Here is a 21,717-nt window from a genome sequence, read left to right on the forward strand (position 1 = left end):
TCAAACTGTTATTAATTAATTAATTAACTATTCACAACTCACAACTATCATTTATCCTTTTATTCTCATCAAACACAAAACTCAATATACTAAATACGCACCTGATAAACATATGTAAGCACGTATACTTGGAGGCATGGCAGCCGATGGCCATAAATGTATACTCTGTAATGTATGCAGTTTTTTTTTTTGCAAACAATAAATTCTGTCATGCCATGTCTAAGTTGCTTTCCTCTTGAATGGCTTGCAAAATATTCTTTTGACAGACAGAACAGTGTGTCTTCAACATCCCTCTTTTAGGGATACTCATGGTAAGTTTTGGGGTGTAGGAATATGGTCAAGACTAATTGTTTTGGATTAAAATGATGTTTCCAGGGTCAGCAAAATATGTTGACCTAGAAACACATATACCTCAGCAAAATCTTTACAGATGGATCAAAACACTTGTAAACAGCGCCGTGAAAATGGTAGATATATATCATTAAGTAGGGCAGAGATCAAGACCATCATTAACAGAACACTTCACTCAAAGAAAAGATGGCAGGAATATTGGGACTTAGCGGACACAGGACGTCATTCATACAAAACCTACAGAAACAAGTAGCCACTAACATATGAAGAGAATGCATAGGCCCAATCCCAATTCTGTTTTATACCCCTTTCCCTTCCCCTACCCAGAATCAAGACACCCCTACGCCCTTCACACAAAACAGAGGGGAGGGAAAGGGCAAGGGCTAAGAGGTAGGAAATGGGATTGGGCCTTTGTCTCATGTCTTAGAATAGTCATGTTGGTTTAAAATTCAATGCAACATAGAACTAGGGGAATAATCCTTCTGGGACTATGCACCTATGCCACTTTAATGTACAAGAGACAGTGAAACACGTGCCACCTAGCCTGTGAAAAGAATGAGGGGATAGGGCAGAGCTGGCACAATTGATCTACAAAACATGACACTTGAGCAGTTTGTTGGGGAAAACATCTGGGGAAAGTACACATTCTGTTAATAAATTGTTTAAAAAAAAGTACTGTGTTAAGATGGAGTGAAGAATTTAGTATAAATATGTAGTTTAATGTAGTTAATATGTGGTGCCCTCGTGAGAGGTCACGGAAGCCTTTCCCCAATGTAAGTTAAAGAATAATACAATAACCTAGATAGTAAAGTTTGTAGGCAAACTTTAAGTTGGCCTTAAAAAGCCTAGCCAAAAAGTTTGAAGAAGTTTTTAAAAGCTTAAAGTTTGAGGGTTTTCATTCCAGTTTTAACTAATTTGAAGTAGTTTCAAAGTTTTAGAAGGCAATACAATCTGTCCGAAAAAGAGATAGACAAGATAAATAGATAGATAAAAATAGATAAGAAATAGTAAACTAGCATGTTGTTAGCACGATTAGCAAGTGACTGGCATGTCACTATCAGGTTGTTACATGATTAACAACTGCAACTATCATGTTGCTGGCATGATAAGCAAGTGACTAGCATGTCATTAGCATGATTAGTAAAAGTTAACTAGCATGTCGCTAGCATGTTTTCCAGCAGGATTAGCAGTGACTAGCATGTTGCTATCATGATTAGCATGTTTCCAGCATGAATATGCAAGAAACACTAGCATGTTGGCTATCATGATTAGCAAGTGACTAGTATGTTGCTAGCATGTCATTAGCATGATTAGCAAGTTACTAGCATGTCGCTAGCATCTCTCCAATAATTTCTCATTTTCCCACTCCCCCCGTTTGACTGGAAGAGGTGGAGTACTGTGGATATTGCTGCTTATCATCCTAATGATTGGAAATGTAATCCTTTACCATCTTTGGTATCAACAGCTCCTTTTGAATCAATCATTCAGTTACTGTTACCCTACCCTCTTAAAAGACATTTTGTAGTATGTGTCTATCCGAACCCCCAGGGGGAGACCACTAGGTCACTTTTTGGATGAATTCTGATGTGCAGCTCTCAAAACTTGTGCCTGAGGAATGGCACTCCCCTAGTTATGCTTGGAGACTTCAATATCCACGTAGATAAACCTCTATCCTGCTAGACTTCCACACCTCTGCTTTGCCTTTTTTGATCTCAACCGAGTGTCAACTACTGATACTCAGGCAAATCACGGCAACCAACTGGACCTTATTTACACACGACAATGCTCCACTGATAATGTACTGGTTACTACCACTGCACACCTCAGATGCACTTCCTCCTCCCACAGGCTTAACCTCAACAATCTTTCGATGTAACCTATGCTCAGCTCTCACCCTCCACGGCTATCTGCAATGGTTTTCATCTCGCTTCCAAATATCCCCTAAACTGTAAATCTGTTGATGCGGGAACAGTGTGCTAACTGATACCGTTCTGCTCCACTCCTTACATCTTGTTTAGACACTGTTTGCCCATTGTCTTCCAGGCCAGCCCGTACCACCGCCTTCAGCCCCTTGGTTATCTGATGTTTCTATGCGAACACCGTTCTAAGCTTAGAGCTGCTGAAAAAGGGTTGTGGCGCAAATCCAAAAATAATGACAGACCTTAATGTGTATCAGTCACGGCCTCTCTTCCTTCTCTGCTAATGTCTCCACTGCTAAAAAAAGGACATACTACCATAACAAAATTCACAATTCGTCTAACTCTCACATGCGTTTTAAAACATTTTCCCTCACTCCTTTGTCCTCCTCCTCCCCCCTCCTGCTTCATCTCTAATAGCTGACGACTTGCCACGTGTTTTCATTATAAATTAAAAACATCAGTGCACAATTTTGCCACACCACAATCTGTCAAGGACATCTCACCAGCAAACATACACTCCATTCGACATCCTCTTCTTCACTCTCTGAGGCAGAAGTCTCCAAACTCATCCTTTCTTAATCATCCTACTACTTGTCCGCTTGATTCCTATTCCATCTCATCTCCTTCAAGCCATTTCTCCTGCAGTTGTACCCTGCACTCACTCCACATCATTAACATATCCCTCCCTCCACACTTGTGTTTTTCCCCTCAATCATTAGACAGGCTCGGATAAAACTCCCCTACTTAAGAAACCCCCCTCAACCCCAACTCTTTTAGAGAAAACTACAGACCATTTCCCTTCTTCCATTCATTGCAAAAACACTTGAACAAGCTGTGTTCAACCAAGTCTCTGCCTATTCTCACACAGAAAAACTCCTTGACAGCAACCAATCTGGCTTCAGAAGTGGACATATCAACTGAGACCGTAGCCCGTACTCTCAGTTTGCTGAAGCCCACTAAGACTGGGCAAGAGCGGAATCCAAATCTCAGTACTACTTATCTTGCTTGATCTGTCCGCTACATTTTGACACAGTTAACCGACAAAAAGCAGATCCTCAAAGGGCTGTCAACCCTACTGACAAAAGGGCGATCTCAAGAACCGGGGGGTGCACTCCAGTGGTTTGAGTCTTTACCTATCAGAATAGGTCCCTTCAAGGTATCTTTGGAGAGGTGAGGTGTCCAAGTCGCAACATCTAAACTTCCTGGGGTGCCTTAGGGCTCAGTTCTTGGACCACTTCTCTTCTCTGTCTACATGGCCACTCATTTAGGTTCTGTCATTCAGAAACATGGCTTTTCATACCATTTGCTATGCTGATGACACTCAACTCTACCTCTCATTCCATCCTGATGATCCAACGGTAGCGTGCTCACATCTCAGCTTGTCTAATCAGACATTTCTTTGCTGCTGGATGAAAGGACCATCACCTTCAACTCAACCTTGGCCAAGACAGAACTGCTTGTGGTTCCAGCAAACCCATCGTTTCATCACAATTTCACCATCCATTTAGGCACATCAACCATAACTCCTTCAAAAACAGCCAGAAACCTTGGAGTTATGATTGATGATCAGCTAACTTTCTCAGGACCACATGCTAAAACTGTCCGGGGCCTGCCGATTTGCTTTATTCAACATTAAGAAGATCAGGCCCTTTCTTCTTTCCGAACATGCTGCACAACTCCTTGTTCAGCTCTGTTCTGCTGTCCAGGCTGGACTATTGCAACGCTCTCTTGGCAGGTCTTCCAGCCAGTTCTATCAAACCCTTTACAATTAATCCAGAATGCGGCAGCAAGATTAATTTTTAAAATGAGCTGAAAAGAACACACGTCACACCTCTGTTTATCAAGTTGCCGCTGGCTACCAATAGCTGCTCGCATAAAATTCAAGGCATTGATGTTTTGCATACAAAACCACCACTGGCTCTGCACACCTTTACCTAAATTCATTACTTCAGACTTATGTGCCCTCTAGAAGCTTGCGTTCTGCAAGTGAACATCGCTTGATTGTGCCATCCCAAAGCAGCACAAAGTCACCTTTATGGACTTTTAAATTAAATGTTCCGCTCCTGGTGGAACTGACCTGCCCAAACTCAAATCCGGAGCAGCTGAGTCCCTTAGCCATCTTCAAGAATCACTCCTTAAAACACATCTCTTCCATCTTTATTTGAGCCTCTAACTTTTAGCACTCACTATTCTAATTGTATTCTTAAAAAAAAAATCTAACTAGCTTTTCTTAATCTTTTTGTATTCTATCTGTTTTCTTTCATTTATTAATACAATTAACAAAAAAAAGAGACCTCTAACAACTAGCTTTGCTCTATTCTTTTTCTATTGTATCTGTTTTTTCCTTTTTATGTATTTATATTATTTAAAAGCCCTTGCTACGTATACTGTGTTTAGGCTAACTGAGGACTTGTTATAGCACTTATATAATCATTGCTCTTTTGTTGATTTTGATTGTCTCCATTGTCCTCATTTGTAAGTCGCTTTGGATAAAAGTGTCTGCTAAATGACTAAATGTAATGTAAATGTAAATGTCAAGGAGGTTTGGTTTCCCACTAATCTTTCAAATGCCTGCTAACACTTGCTAGGCTATTGGACTAGCCATTTTAAACCTGTAAACACACAATAACAGTTCTTTAAAAACAAATTGGCCATGTTTGACTTCAGACCAATGTAACTTAGGCCATAACTGTTGGCTAAAAATAAATAAATAAATAAATAAAATAAACGTCAAGCCATGTTTTGATTTTTTTTTTTTTTTTTTTACTTTTTTGTAAACTGCTTGAAATGACAATATATATATATATATATATATATATATCTATATATATATAGATATATATATATATATATATATATATAAATAGTTAAGTTATATATATTCAAACATTCTAAATAGTGAATTAAGTACAATGTGTGTTTTGGCAAAAGAAAAAATAAATAAAATCTTCCTTTTACTTTATATAATTGACATTATCTGTGTATCCCAGAAGTTTAAAAACAATTAAAATGAGGTAGCATATTTCTGGGAAATCATTTATGTTTAAATATTTTCTTCAGACCATTAAACAGAAAATATTACCTTCTACCTAGCAATTCTCCCACAAAAAAACCGAACAGAAAATCAACAATGATTTTGCACATTAGCAGGTATCAAATTTGAAATTATCTGATTTAGTGGATAAAAGTGTCAAATTTCTAAGTTTAAACATTTATGTTCTCTATGTTCTGTTGTGAATAAAATGTTGGCTCATGTGATTTGAAAGTCTTTTAGTTTTCATTTTATTCAAAATTAAAAAACGTCCCAACATTTCCGGAATTCAGGTTGTAACAAGTAATTTTTTATGTTGTTTTTCTTATGATGAATTGAAGTTATTTTGTGATTAGCTGTAAAAAAGTACTTTCAGTATAAAAGTATAGAAGAATTCTGTCATTTACAAATTATCGTCATTAACAAACTTGCTTTGCAAAAAGAAACAATTTCCAGACCTACCTCTTGTCCTTTTATTTACAAGTTTCAACTTATAATACAAAAAATAAAAGAGCTGCATAGAATTACTTTTGCTTCATTTACAAATTATTTAAATTACAAAATTAATGTACAGACCAACTTTATTCATTTCATTTTTAAAGGTGCTCTGTATTTAATATTGACACTGAGTGGTTGAACTAGGTATTGCAGTCCAAACTCAAAATATTGGAGATGTTTTTTTTTTCACCCGGCCCCTCCTCCTCAGACTTGACGCACATGTGTCCCTCATTTCTGCAGAGGGCTGCTGCTGCGTTCCTCCGGAGGTCGCATTTGTCGGCTGCATACATTGAGGCATACTTTCTGCAACACGGGGTGCAGAAATACAATTGGATAAACTGGCAGTGGGCGGGTTTCACAAACCAAAACAGAGATCGACGTTCTGGCCCGCACAGGAGAATAACTGACCAGCATTATTTTTCAGATAAACAAGTATGTTAATTTGGCATGTTTTCTTAAATATCTGCAAACAATTATGTTATTTTTATGCTTTAGTACAGTCAAAAACTTACATACTGTACCGCACCTTTATGTTTCCCAGCAGTCCCATTTTCTTCAGAACTGACCTAAAAGAAGAGAAAAAAGGAAAGACTTCTGAAAAATATTAAGACAGGGTTGCAATCTTAAGGTTAGAAAATATGACACAGCAGGATATGCATACAAAATACTCTAGAAATCATATTTCTGGATCATCAAGTTTGCCTAAAACATTTGTGGACATATCTTCCATGATAGCACTACAAAGAAAAAAATACAAGAAAGACTTATCTACGTGTTAAGTAGCCTTATCTGCTTCTTGTCTCATTGCTGTGGGCTTTATACAAACCGATTCCAAAAAAGTTGGGACACTGTACAAATTGTGAATAAAAACAGAATGCAATTATGTGGAAGTTTCAAATTTCAATATTTTATTCAGAATACAACATAGATGACATATCAAATATTTAAACTGAGAAAATGTATAATTTTAAGGGAAAATAAGTTGATTTTAAATTTCATGGCATCAACACATCTCAAAAAAGTTGGGACAAGGCCATGTTTACCACTGTGTGGCATCCCCTCTTCTTTTTATAACAGTCTGCAAACGTCTGTGGACTGAGGAGACAAGTTGCTCAAGTTTAGGAATAGGAATGTTGTCCCCATTCTTGTCTAATACAGGCTTCTAGTTGCTCAACTGTCTTAGGTCTCCTTTGTGGCATCTTCGTCTTTATGATGCACCAAATGTTTTCTATGGGTGAAAGATCTGGACTGCAGGCTGGCCATTTCAGTACCCGGATCCTTCTTCTAACGCAGCCCATGATTTTGTAATTGATGCAGTATGTGGTCGGGCTTTTATCATGTTGGAAAGTGCAAGGTCTTCCCCTGAAAGAGATGACGTCTGGATGGGAGCATATGTTGTTCTAGAACTTGGATATACCTTTCAGCATTGATGGTGTCTTTCCAGATGTTTAAGCTGCCCATGCCACACACACACATGCAACCCCATACCATCAGAGATGCAGGCTTCTAAACTGAGCGATGATAACAACTTGGGTTGTCCTTGTCCTCTTTAGTCCGGATGACATGGCGTCTCAGTTTTCCAAAAAGAACTTCAAATTTTGATTTGTCTGACCACACAACATTCCACCACTTTGCCACAGTCCATTTTAAATGAGCCTTGGCCCAGAGAAAACGCCTGCGCTTCTGGATCATATTTAGATATGGCTTTTTTTTTGACCTATAGATTTTTAGCCGGCAACGTCGAATGGCACGGTGGATTGTGTTCACCGACAATGTTTTCTAGAAGTATTCCTGAGCCCATGTTGTGATTTCCATTACAGTAGCATTCCCTGTATGTGATGCAGTGCCGTCTAAGGGCCCAGAAGATCACGGGCATCCAGTATGGTTTTCCGGCCCTTGACCCTTACATACAGAGATTGTTCCAGATTCTCTGAATCTTTGGATGATATTATGCACTGTAGATGATAATAACTTCAAACTATTTGCAATTTTTCTCTGAGAAACTCCTTTCTTAAATTCCTCCACTATTTTTCGCCGCAGCATTGGGGGAATTGGTGATCCTCTGCCCATCTTGACTTCTGAGAGACACTGCCAGTCTGAGAGGCTCTTTTTATACCCAATCATGTTGCCAATTGACCTAATAAGTTGCAAATTGGTCCTGTTTCATGAGATTTGTAAATTATTGCATTCCAATTATTCCATTGCACAACTTTTTTGGAATTGGGTTTGTATATGGGTGAGGGCTAATTGTTGTGTACACAAGAGGTCCTAGTGGAAATATTACAAATGGGCAAAATCTTACCTCCAAGCCACAGTGGCAGAGTTTTTGTCCCCAGGTCAGATACTGTAACCGCTGCCAGTTGAATGACCCCGTCAAGACTTTTGTGCCAGTCTTGCTGTCTATTAAGGTACTGCTTACAATGTTTTAGCAAACTGATGAGATTAACAAGCAAGAACCAACCCTGTTTATAGTTTTAGATTTGATTGGACAACTGCCAGAAACAGCATGTAACGCAGGTAAAAGAACCTTGGCGGGTGCTTGGTTTGGATTTGATTGGACAACTGCCAGAAACAGCATGTAACAACAAGTATGTCCTTACCATGACTGACCTGTACACCAAGTGGGTGATTGCGGAACCTATGCAATCTAAGACAGCAACTGAGGTGTCAGCAATAATAACCCCAAAGCTGTACTTGTTCCGTATGGTTAGGAAAAATCATTACAGACCAAGGGAAGGAGTTTAACTGCAAGGTTTCCGGTCTCTGCTTCCAGCTTCCACTGGTTTGCAGTATGTCCACCTTATTTTTCCTGAAAGAGCTGGCGCAGCCAAATATCAATTTAATCCATCTGTTAACCTAACTCTTCTTCCATCCGGTCCCACCTGCTTCCAGCTATATTTAGCTGCTCGAAACAGCTCTTTTTGCTTCTTAATATATCAAACTTTACTGTCATACCACATTAAATAAATTAAATAACTTTACTGTTATTCTTCTTGAAATACCCGCAAACAGTTTTTAACCGTTTTAGTGCACTGTTATTCTTCTCCTTATTTCCCTACCATGAAGCAGAAGTCTAATCCAAAAACAAAAAAATAAGATGAGACTTTGTGACTTCCTGGCACTTGCTATACTTCAGTACAGTAAAAAGTACTTAAAATGTCTCATAATAGTATTTTTTTTTAAATAAATCCAAAAACAAGATGTGAAAAAAAAAAAAAAAAAAAAAACTAGGGAGTTGAAAGGACAACTGAGCTAATGGGTGATTCTCTGCTGCCATCTACTGGTTGTAATGCTAATTTCATGTCATTTTCGTCTCAAAAGTCTTTGTTTTTTTTCAGAAGACATTTTTTCATGTCATCATGATTGAAAAGTGAATCTTTCAAGTGAATTTCGTCGCACAGTTAGAGAGTTGAGAAAAATAATAAAGGTTTTTAAATATTTTAAGTGTTTAAAACATCTATTCATGACTACGAAGGTAATTTATTGAGTATCAAGAAAACCATTACAATGTTGTTTATGAGATAACATCACTAGCTAGCCAACGTTAGCCTAAATAGTTATGATAGTGTGTACTTGTTAGCATTTAAATGTATAATTACATGTCTAGGTACTCTTCTGGTAATACCAGGATCAGCATATAAAATTATATGTTGTTAAGTGTTATAAAATAACATGAAGCTCAGAGATAATGCTGCTGTCATTATTAACGGTGAATGAAGTTATTTTGTTTGTATGTCACACACAGCAGCTTTCACAGAGATGTAATCGTTCTGTAATTCATTTCAGATCGTGGAAGAAGCTGCATGAAGACATGTACTTTAGCTCGAATTTGCTTTTTTTATGCAGTCAGATAGATTTAAAATATACATTATATTTATAAAATAATATATTTTGCAAAAAAAGATTAAAATAATAATAAATCTAATTTCCATTTTAATCTTAACATATGTATATTCATACAATTTCATAAAATACTTGTGACCCTGGAGTACAAAAAAAAAGTAATAAGGGTCAGATTCTGTCGGATTTTGTACATGTGACCCTGGAGTACAAGGGTCAAGTTTTTTTCTTTTTTTGAGATTTGATATTGTCATCTGAAAAATGAGCTTTCCATTGATGTATTGTTAGGAATATGACAACATTTGACCGAGATACAACTATTTGAAAATAGAAAAAAAAAGTAGGACCAAAATGAAATGAAAAGCACAAATGGTCTTATAAACATATTCAAATGTGTTTTAATCTTATCACGAGAATAATGTTATATTAAATGTAATTCTATATAGTTAGGATTAAATCTAGTTAGAGGGTGTCTAACAAATCTGTTTTAGGTTAAATTTATATTATATTTAAATAAATGATAATTAGGCTATATAAGGAATACATAGTATTCCTCATATAAATGTTTGATGATACAGTAAGAAGAGCTGCAGGGTTTCTCTGTGATCTGGCTCTGTCTGAAAGCTGGTGTTGAGAAGGACAGAGAGGACTTTAATTTTGCTCTGGCGGAGTGACGTCATAAGGCTGCGCGCTCCCGCGTCTGTTGTGATACGGCTCGAGGAAGGTCTGTGTTTTTAAAAGCATTTAAACTGTTTTAACTGATAGATACCCTTCAGTCAGTTATATAGTTTTAAAGCGTTTCAAGATGAATTTATTGCTATTGAATGTAACAGTGTAATACTTTATCTAACATTAATAGACGTTATTTTGTGTGAGTAAACGCACGCGCACACGAGTAACAGAAAAGGTGCGTCTTATTTCGCTCCCCGTGTCTGAATCAGTTCATCATAAACACGAGTTAGCTCACTAAGTTGTGACGGAGAAACTGAGCTTTTTGAGAGTCCACTGAATCGGCTGCTTCTCAAATGATTCAGTGACTCGATTGAATCGGTTGTTTCTCAAATGATACAGTGATTCGAATCTCCGCTCGCTGACGTCACCTGCTGGTCAAAACTGTGTATATGAAGCGAGAACAACAAACAGATATCTGTTTTAAACCAGCTGAAAATGTTCTCTTGCTAGTGTGATTTATTGTAAATAATCTACAAACGGTGATTCACTGTATATACATCACAACTAAATATAACTTCTGTAACTTGTGCTCTTTTATGAATTAACAGCACTAGTTTTGAGTGTTTTTGTCTAGTCAGGTGATTTAACTCTGACTCTACTGTCTACTGAACTAGTGTGCTGACTCCCATACTAGTGTGCTGACTACTGAACTAGTGTGCTGACTACTGCACTAGTGTGCTGACTACTGAAATAGTGTGCTGACTCCCATACTAGTGTGCTGACTACCACACTAGTGTGCTGACTGCTGAACTAGTGTGCTGACTACTGAACTAGTGAGCTGACTACTGAACTAGTGTGCTGACTACTGAACTAGTGAGCTGACTACTGAACTAGTGTGCTGACTATTGAACTAGTGTGCTGACTATTGAACTAGTGTACTGACTACTGGACTCTGTTCTCTGTTCATCGTTCTCTTCATCTTAAACAGAGAAAGTCCTGCTGAAGCGACTGAGATCCTCGTGACACTGATACTGAACTAGTGTGCTGACTACTGAACTAGTGTGCTGACTACTGAACTAGGGAGCTGACTACTGAACTAGGGAGCTGACTACTGAACTAGGGAGCTGACTACTGAACTAGCGCGCTGACTACTGAACTAGTGCGCTGACAACTGAACTAGTGCGCTGACTACTGAACTAGTGACTGACTACTGAACTAGTGAGCTGACTACTGAACTAGCGTGCTGACTACTGAACTAGTGAGCTGACTACTGAACTAGGGAGCTGACGGAGAGATTTAGTTGGGTATATTTTGCTCTCTGTTCATTGTTCTCTTCATCTTACAGAGAAAGTCCTGCTGAAGAGACTGAGATCCTCGTGACACACTGATACTGAACTAGTGTGCTGACTACTGAACTAGTGTGCTGACTAGTGAACTAGTGTGCTGACTACTGAACTGGCGTGCTGACTACTGAAACGAGCTGAACGTGCTGACTACTGAACTAGTGAGCTGACTACTGAACTAGTGAGCTGACTACTGAACTAGTGTGCTGACTATTTAAACTAGTATACTGACTACTGAACTAGTGTGCTGACTACTGAACTCTGTTCTCTGTTCATTGTTCTCTTCATCTTAAACAGAGAAAGTCCTGCTGAAGCGACTGAGATCCTCGTGACACTGATACTGAACTAGTGAGCTGACTACTGAACTAGTGTGCTGACTACTGAACTAGCGCGCTGACTACTGCACTAGCGCGCTGACTACTGAACTAGCGTGCTGACTACTGAACTAGTGAGCTGACTACTGAACTAGGGACTCTGACTACTGAACTAGTGTGCTGACTATTTAACTAGTATACTGACTACTGAACTAGTGTGCTGACTACTGAACTCTGTTCTCTGTTCATTGTTCTCTTCATCTAAAACAGAGAAAGTCCTGCTGAAGCGACTGAGATCCTCGTGACCACACTGATACTGAACTAGTGTGCTGACTACTGAACTAGTGTGCTGACTACTGAACTAGGGAGCTGACAGAGAGATTTAGTTTGGGTTTATTTTGCTCTCTGTTCATCGTTCTCTTCATCTTAAACAGAGAAAGTCCTGCTGAAGCGACTGAGATCCTCATGACACACTGATATAAAGATGGCGTATATTAAAGAGGAGAGTGAAGACTTCAGGATTGAAGAAGTGTTCAGTCTGAAACAAGAAGAGACTGAGGAACAAACAGGTTGGTTTCTTTCTCAAAGATGAATTCACTCATTTGAAAATGTCCAGCTCTACAGAAATGAATGATGTTTCTGGGTCATTCTGTGAACTCAACCAGAGGTCCCCAGCTAAAATTTTTGGTTTTTGCTAATTTTTTTATTCTGAAGAAAGATAAACATGTTTAGTGATGAAAGAAAAAAAAATTAAATGTCATGGATGAATATTTACTAAGTAATCCAATATTTTGTAGAGGGGTGTGAATTCAGAGACAAATTACAAGGTGGTAAAAATGGCTTCAGAAAGCTGGCAGCATCATAATGTTATTCTTGCCCAGAGATTAGTAGGTCTGTTAGTAAAATCTCTTGACTTCAGCAATCTTTGTTGCATTATGTGGTAATGGTGAACATTTAAAAATTTGACTCTGAATTTCATGTATGGCTCCAGACTAGCTATTGTTACAAGGAGCACTGTAGCCCCTGACTGAAAATTTTTAGGAGCACAAGCAAAAAGAAAATTAGGGATACACCTTAAATCAACCTGCAATGCAATCGTTCACATATTTTCCCCATCTTAACTGTATTACTGATAAATGCCATGATAATTAATAGACTTAACTCACAGAAATTACAATGTGCAATATTTTAAGTTCAGAGAGATATGACATTACTCATTACAGTACAAGAACACATTCGTAGATGCAAACAAATTATGTGGCCGGTACAAAAAAACAAGTAAAATAGGTTAAATGTAAACGAGGGAATTGAGGTGTCTTTATTTTATTTGTCATTTGTTTGAGAGAAACTTTCCTTAATAAATCTTTATCTGACCAAGATCTTCTGTGCTCTAACTTACTCACAAATCTTTTGTCAGTTCAATAATTTCTATTTGCTTTTCGTGAAATATTGTTTTTTTTATGCCTTTTGAAAGACAGCATTTTTTCATACTTTTGATCTTCAGAAAGATCTTTCTTTGTTCCTCACCATATTTTGCTTAATAAATTGGAACAACCTTTTTAAGTAGGTTTCCATTTACCTAAGACCTGGCAAACTATTGAACAAACCTGTCTGAGATTGATACCAGTTATCTAAAAAGAATGAAAAAAGAAACAAAAACAACAAAAAAATCTGACTCTTTATTGTACCGAAATCCTATTTATATATTATAGAAATATCATAGAAATATTTTAGAGTGCAATCAGGCCCTCAGTAAATTTTTCATGATCAAAAATAAAATTTTGTTCTCTGAATTTTTTGCTGTTAAACTCATATTGAATGTCTGCATGTATAATTCAGTTTAATTCAGAATGTTTAGCGTCCGTGGTATGAAAATGATCGCTGCGAGACGCTGCCGAAGTGAACGAGTCTTTGGAGAGTTGCGAGCGCGAGACACAGCCTCCATGTTGCCAGATCCAGCTATTATAAGAAGTTATTGACTTGTCTTTTGCACTTAATTTGACACTTTAGAAAGTTAATAAAGTTGGAAGTTGCGGTTTAGGGTCAGCGATATCTTATCTCCAAAAGATTTGAAAATTTCGGTTTATTTTATTTATTTATAGGTTTTTGTTTATTTTAATAGCAATATCTTGCAACATTGGATTGCCGGCACTTAAACTGGCAGTAATCAAAAAAGTCCATGGACTTCAGGGGGGAAAGATTACCTGTCAGAAACGTTATCAATGCTGTCAAAACCTGTAGCATTTAAAACTAGTGCAGAGATATGTAGAATAAGTAGGGTACAGAATGAAATGAAATATATGCCAAGTCATTCAGTATAGTAGTTAAACTTTCACAAATCCTGCTATAAACATTCATAAGAGCACTACGAGTAACAATAAACTTTGATGCAATAAATAGGGTATGATTTAAAAATGAGCATCCCTCCAAAACAGAGAAAACATCTTTCACAAACATCTACATTTCTGTCTATTTAAAGTGTTAATAGTGTATATAATTAGTTGTATTTATAAGGGTTATTTTAGCACAATTATATATTAAGGGGGCTTTTCTTAGCGATAGATGCTATTTACACTAAGTGCAAATAGCAGCATTTTTTAGTGATATGGTATTTACACTAAGTGCAAATAGCTACAGATTCTATTTACACTATGTAAAAATTTAACTACTTATTGCAAATAGTGGCAATTATCTGCACCTCAGAATTGTTGTGCATTGTTAAACAATATGCAATATTAACTTATTGAGTGTAAATTTTTATTTTAATTCAAATTAATAAATGGATGCCACACTATTGGGACAATAAAGCCCTCCATACACCTATCCTTACCCTACCCGATATTTAATTTTCAACTTTTTTATTATATTCTTCAATTTCATTGAAAATAAATGCTTTTCTGATGTGATTTGAAATTTGAAAAGGGAGAAAAAAGTTCGCCAAAAGGCGGGTTCGAACCCAGGTCAATTGCGGCAAAATAAACGTGTTACACGTTTTATTATCTGCGCCACTAGAGCTGATAACTATTGGTTGTCTTTTGTAGTGTTGACTAGCCGACTCACATTGGTGGGTGGAGTTCGTGTAAATAGCTTCAGCCAACAAGTAAGGCTATTTACAGATAGTGTAAATAGACACTCCCTTATAGAAACCCCCTGGACCTCACTAATTTTCAAAGCCTGGCTACGGCCATGAGCGTGATATTATGTTTAAAGGTTTAAAAATTAACATTTTAATTGTCACATTCAAATAAAAGATTTTAAAATGCAGGCTAAGTGTCACTAATTAAACAAGTATATGTTCATATGTTCAGCTAATTGTCAGCCTCTTACATGTATGCTTCTCATAATAAGTGAATATGCATATAAACAGCCTTTAATTAACAGAGCAGAATAATCATGACTGATAGTAAGACCATACTTTAGCTGTCTGAAGGCATGGCAAGGGGGCGCTGTCCGTTCCCCTCTCAGGGAACCAGTGTTACATGCCTAATCGAGACGTTCCCTTTCTAGGGAACTCCAAACTGTTGGGGAACTAAATCCAATCATGTTGTGCCGAGGCACATGCCTGTCCACCTGGTGGGAGAGCACCAAGGAAGCGACAGACAAAGCCTTTCCTCAGAAAGGGGCCATGCCACTGATGCCATGGGCCACTCACGCAACTTAGCAGAAGTAGGGAACCTGAATAGATCAAGGGGAACATCCCACCCAAGTTAAGAGGACAGCTACCCTCAGATAGCTATGCTATGTGAGCAGAACTAGCCTGGATAGACAAGACCACTAAAGAGGAAAATCCAAGAGATGCTACTGAAATCCCAGGAAAAGAGAGTAGCTGCTAAGATCCTCAGATAGCTATGTCCCTAAGGTCTTATAAAGGCTTGTGGACCCGAATAACACAGCCAAGATAGCCTTCCTACAGAGCTGTCCAGACCACATAGAGTGGGCTATCTAATTACTACCCTAGCTGGTGAGATAGCACCGTCTTGACAATAGATCAAAGAGACCTCTACTTAAAGACCCTAAAAAGGGGAGCAGTCACTGATCTAGCACACAGATATTCTCAGATATCTATATACCTTGGAAGGGCTACCAAAAAAAGGGACCGACCGAAACTACCAAGACCACAAAGAATGGGCTGTCTACTTCCGACCCAAAGAGGGCAGACAGCACTGTCTATATAAGGGCTCAAAAGACAGCTACTTAAAAACCCTAAACAGGGGAGCGATCACTGAGCTAGCACATAGATATCCTCAGATAGCTAGGCTCTAGGAAAAGGGGCCCACTCCATGAGAGGGCTCACTGCAATGGAACAATAACACAGCAAGCCACAGATAGCTGTATTCAAATAAGCCCGTACTGCCAAAAAACAATGGCTGGAATATAACCACCCTCAGAAGGCTATATTATGGAGGTCCAAAATCCGTGTCAGTTCCACAGTAGGCTAGCAAAGCACAGTGCTATTGATCAAGATCTCACAAGAGGGAGATCCAGACTATCAGTAAATGATTCGCTAAAGAGCGAACACAAAATCATAGTCTGAGATCAAGTGTGATGTAAGCAGTAGCCATAGCACTATAGCCCAGGCCACGGAAGTAGGCCATCTATTTTAAACCTTGAAGGGGAGACAGCACAGTCCAGGCAAGAAGCTCACAGAGACCACAATCTAAAAACCCTAAAAGGGCCATCACAGCTATCCAGGAATAGCAGATTCCTAAACAAAGACTTCAGCACTTACTTGAGAACTTACACGAGCGAGTTTAGACTCTATGACTCATCACGATGAGCACATAACTCTTAATGCTTGTGCTCTTTGCTGATACAAACGCAAAATTTGAATCCTAACATGGAGGCACACATTCCCTAAAGTGCTGCTTGTCTCGAGCGCTATCCGCAGGATCCATAAACCCTAAAAGGTAATCTCAACCATGCAAATCCATGTGATGTGATCCAAACATCATAACGTCATTGGTGACGCGAGTACCCATCACACTATTATACACTATTTTGCCTTCCTAGATTGGCGAAAGTAAATATCACTACATTTGTTTTATGGCTTCAAACTGTGGTTAACTTGTATGTCTTTTTTTGCTTTAGACCTGCTGGTGCTGAAAGAGGAGAATCAAGATCTGAATGAAATGGAACAAACAGATCAGTATGAGAAACACCATGATTTCATAACTGGTAAAAAATCCACACAGACTAAAACATCTATACGAAAAAGAGCTCAGAAAACTAAATCTAACAGTTGTTTCACCTGCCATCACTGTGGAAGGAGTTTCGGTGAAAAACGAAAACTTCAAATGCACATGAGAGTTCACACTGGAGAGAGACCATTTCCCTGCCAACAGTGTGGAAAGAGGTTCACTCAACAAGGAGCCCTTAACAGGCACATGAGAACTCACACGGGAGAGAAGCCTTACACCTGCCAACAGTGTGGAAATGGTTTCAATCAAAAAGGCACCTTAAAAATCACATGAGAACCATTCGGGAGAGAAGCCTTTTAATGCCAGCAGTGTGGAAATAGTTTTGCGCAAAAAGTACACCTTCAAAGACACATGAGAACTCACTCGGGAGAGAAACCTTACACTTGTCAGCAGTGTGGAAAGAGTTTTACACAGAAAAGCACCCTTCATTTCCACATGAGCATTCACACTGGAGAGAAACCTTATACATGTGAACAGTGTGGAAAGAGTTTCCCTGCAAAACAAAACCTTAAAGTCCACATGAGAGTTCACACTGGAGAGAAGCCTTACTCTTGCAAGTATTGTGGGAAGAGTTTCACACATCTATACACCCGTAATTACCACATGAGAATTCACACTGGACCGAAGCTGTTCACATGTGATCGTTGTGGAAAGACCCTCACAACAGAATTTAGCCTTAAGTGTCACAAGATCAGGCACACTGGAAAGAAACCCTTCCAATGTGATCAGTGTGGAAGGCGTTTCATACGTAAGGTAAGCCTTAATTACCACATGAAGACTCATTTAGCAGAGAAATGCTGTAAATGTGCTCAGTGTGGAAAGAGTTTCAGTCATCAAGGTAGCCTCAATTCTCACATTAAAAAACAACACACCCGAGAGAAGCCTGTGGGAAGAGCTTCTCACAAATAGAAAATCTTAAGATTCACATGAAATATTTGTGGAATTCTGTGAAGAAACCCACATGAGATTTCACTCAGGGGAGAACCATTATGCCATCATTGTGCAAAATGTTTCTCAGTCAGAGGAAACCTGAAGACTCACAGAGGAGTTCACACTGGAGAGAGGCCTTTCAAGATCATTCTGGAAATAAAGTGTGACTGTGACAAAGCTTATGAAACGAAGCTATTTTAAAAATCACCCAACATATTCACTCTGGAGAAAGGCCTGTTAACTTAGGTGTAATGTCCAAAACAAATGTATTACATTGATCAAAGACATCTTTGAAATTAAGACTACACTCACACCACAGCTAAATGTGTAATTCAAACATTTCCAGAAAATAGGTATCTCTTTGAAATTAAGACTACACTCACACCACAGCTAAATGTATCTGATTCAAAAAAAGAATAAAAATAAATAAATAATAATAATATATATATATATATATATATATATATATATATATATATATAATATATATATATATATTATATATATATATAATATATGATCTCCTGTATCCACACCTGACTGTCTCCTATAGTTTTAAAAATTGTAGTAGACACTCTAATTTCGATTGTTTGGTGACATTGTGCCGTTCCGTTTACTGGTAACTTTTCAAAATGTTTAATTTCTGTCTTATGCCACAATGTAACTAAATGATTATAAATAAAATGGTGCACTGTATTAAGTAATGAACATTGCACTGAATTATTTGATGCATATTTAGTGAGAGAATGTACAGGTAAGGATGTTTTAAGTTTACACTTAATTGTGACTATTCTTGGATAGGGTTGGGTATCATTTGGGTTTTTTACGATAACGGTGCCACACTTTTAAAATGGTATATGGTCAATCTGTGTTCTTTAAGCCATCTTGGGTAATTTTCAGAATGAAGTATATTTATAACCAATTGCTAATCAACATAGCATTTATTACAGTATATAATATATTTTCTGCTTCATATATACAAGAAGCCACATCTGATCACAAAAGCATGTTATTTACAAGTGTTAAAGGGATAATTCACCCAAAAATGAAAATTAGATTTTTATCTGTTAACCCCCAGGGCATCTGAGATGTAAGTGACTTTGTTTCTTCCGTAGAACACAAACGAAGATTTTTAGCTCAAACCGTTGCAGTCTATCAGTGGATGGGAATCACGGCTAAAACATACAATAAAACAAAAAAAAAAAAACATCCTTAAAACCAAATTAAACCCTGTGGCTTGTGATGATACATTGATGTGTAAAGACACAAAAAAAATGGTCTGTGCAAGAAACTGAACAGTATATATATATCTTTTTTTTACCTCTGATTCACGCAATGTCCGAACTGTTAGAACTCTCCTGAGCACGTCCTCTTATAGACCATTGGACCATTGACCATTGATAGTGTCAATGGTCCATTTGACACATAAGTCACCGTAATTCAATAATAAGCCCACGACACTCCATAAATCGTGGTGAAAAACAAAATTCCTCATGCATCTGGCCACTTGCTGTTGAGAACACGCACAAGAGGACGCACTGGAACTTTTTTTTCATTAATTTACCTTTATTTAGCTCAAATGTACAAATTCAGCTAAATTGATTTTAATTAAATCTGGAATTTAATTATATCAATTTATGTTTTTCCTTTTTGTTTCCTAAAGCTATTAGGACATTTTCACTTTGCCTTTACCTTATTTTAGTATCTGACGATCACCATCTTCCCTCTTTGTATAGGATTACAGTAGTTCTAGCAGCTGTTGTTTTCTTAATGAAGTATAGTGTATTAGTAGGCTAATCCCTGTTTCCTCTTTACCACTCCTCAGTGCCCGGCCTAGTACATTTAAGTGCAGTTACTGTTCCAACCTTATGTAGGCCCCTGAGCAGAGGTGTTTGATGTGTCCCTGCTAGCGAAGCTAACAGTTCCCCTAGGTTTATGACCCTGGTGCATTACTTTAACAAGTGATAACTGCTTAATCATATCTCCTAGCTTAAACTAAATAAGGAAAGCCCTTCCTTCTCCCTCTGTCTCTTCCTGATTTTATTTCAGTTTGTCTGATACCTTCATAGTGACCGAACCTGTCTGAACCATCAGAGAATATTTGGTAATAATGTTGATAAACCAAATAGTCGAAGTCATTAAATGACCCCCTAGGTTATTACCCATCAACAGTGTTACTCATAGTTTTCAGGTGCTCACTCACACCAATTATCTGCTCCCGCCTTATCAGCCATAATATCTAAGCATTTAGTGTGCGTCACTAACTTATCACACCAGTTAACAACACAACACATAGCCCGAACATTTTAGCTCACTAAATCTGTACAGACTTGCATTTCTGTGCTTTTCCCTGTCCACCTGTCTTATATCTGTGTCTAGATCATCCAGCCCTGCCACCCACCTGATCAGCCAGCAACCTGACTAAGCATTGAAACAGATGCCCCCCCGGTCCGGGACTACTCCTGATCCTACGTCACCTGAGCGAAACGGCTGGACGACAACCTGAACTGGCAGACCGACCATGGTCAAACCCAAGGCTACAGCCACAGAGAGCCAGCCAGGATTATCGGTCCTCTTGCGCACAGCCGCATCATCCAGTTAAAGCTGAGTAGAAGACGCCTCGCCCACATGGAGGACCGGAGGACCGAGAGCGTGCGCAGAACTGCCAGACCAGCAAGTAACAGTGGATGAAGAGGACAAGGAGCTACAGGAGGAAGTGGAATGCTTCAGGAGGGCGAGAGCCGAGAGCCCACTGTTCACACTTCACCAGCCAGCAACCACAGTCAAGTCAAGTCAAGTCATCTTTATTTATATAGCGCTTTAAACAAAAAAGATTGCGTCAAAGCAACTGAACAACATTAATTAGGAAAACAGTGTGTCAATAACGCAAAATGACAGTTAAAGGCAGTTCATCACTGAATTCAGTGATGTCATCATTCAGCTCAGTTCAGTTTAAATAGTATCTGTGCAATAATTTGCAATCAACTCAACGATATCGCTGTAAATGAAGTGTCCCCAACTAAGCAAGCCAGAGGCGACAGCGGCAAGGAACCAAAAACTCCATCAGTGACAGAATGGAGAAAAAAAAACCTTGGGAGAAACCAGGCTCAGTTGGGGGGCCCAGTTCTCCTCTGACCAGACGAAACCAGCAGTTCAATTCCAGGCTGCAGCAAAGTCAGATTGTACAGAAGAATCATCTGTTTCCTGTGGTCTTGTCCCGGTGGTCGTCTGAGACAAGGTCTTTACAGGGGATCTGTCTCTGGGGCTCTAGTCCTGGTCTCTGCTGTCTTTCAGGGCTGTAGAGGTCCTTTCTAGGTGCTAATCCACCATCTGGGCTGGATACATACTGGATCCGGGTGACTGCAGTGACCCTCTGACTTGGATACAGACTGGATCTGGTGGCTACGGTGACCTCGGAATAAGAGAGAAACAGACTAATATGAGCGTAGATGCCATTCTTCTAACGATCTAGCAAGGACATCGGGTGTTATGGGAAGTGTTCCCGGTTCCGGTTTACCTAATTAATGCAGCCTAAAAATCCTTTAACGGATTTGGATATTAGAAGTGTATTAGTATGTTATGTGTAAGCCAGGTTAAAGAGAAGGCCGAACAATGTTACAT

At 38.5% G+C, this 21,717-nt stretch overlaps 2 protein-coding genes across 2 annotated transcripts; both read left to right on the forward strand.

Annotated features, from left to right (window-relative positions):
* Positions 1 to 12,208: 12,208 nt before the first annotated feature.
* On the forward strand, positions 12,209 to 17,439 carry LOC109076728 (zinc finger protein 260-like). The gene is made up of 2 exons (XM_042754779.1): positions 12,209 to 12,537; positions 17,057 to 17,439. The coding sequence occupies exons 1-2, from the start codon at positions 12,453 to 12,455 to the stop codon at positions 17,437 to 17,439; spliced, it is 468 nt and encodes a 155-aa protein (XP_042610713.1). The 5' UTR covers positions 12,209 to 12,452.
* Positions 17,440 to 17,517: 78 nt separating this feature from the next.
* Positions 17,518 to 20,983, forward strand: LOC122144117 (gastrula zinc finger protein XlCGF49.1-like). The gene is made up of 2 exons (XM_042754780.1): positions 17,518 to 17,919; positions 20,476 to 20,983. Exons 1-2 carry the CDS (start codon positions 17,518 to 17,520, stop codon positions 20,515 to 20,517), a joined length of 444 nt encoding a protein of 147 aa, XP_042610714.1. The 3' UTR covers positions 20,518 to 20,983.
* The last annotated feature ends 734 nt before the right edge of the window (positions 20,984 to 21,717 follow it).

The sequence above is a fragment of the Cyprinus carpio genome, unplaced genomic scaffold, assembly GCF_018340385.1.
Source record: "Cyprinus carpio isolate SPL01 unplaced genomic scaffold, ASM1834038v1 S000006590, whole genome shotgun sequence".
Classification (NCBI taxonomy): Eukaryota; Metazoa; Chordata; class Actinopteri; order Cypriniformes; family Cyprinidae; genus Cyprinus; species Cyprinus carpio.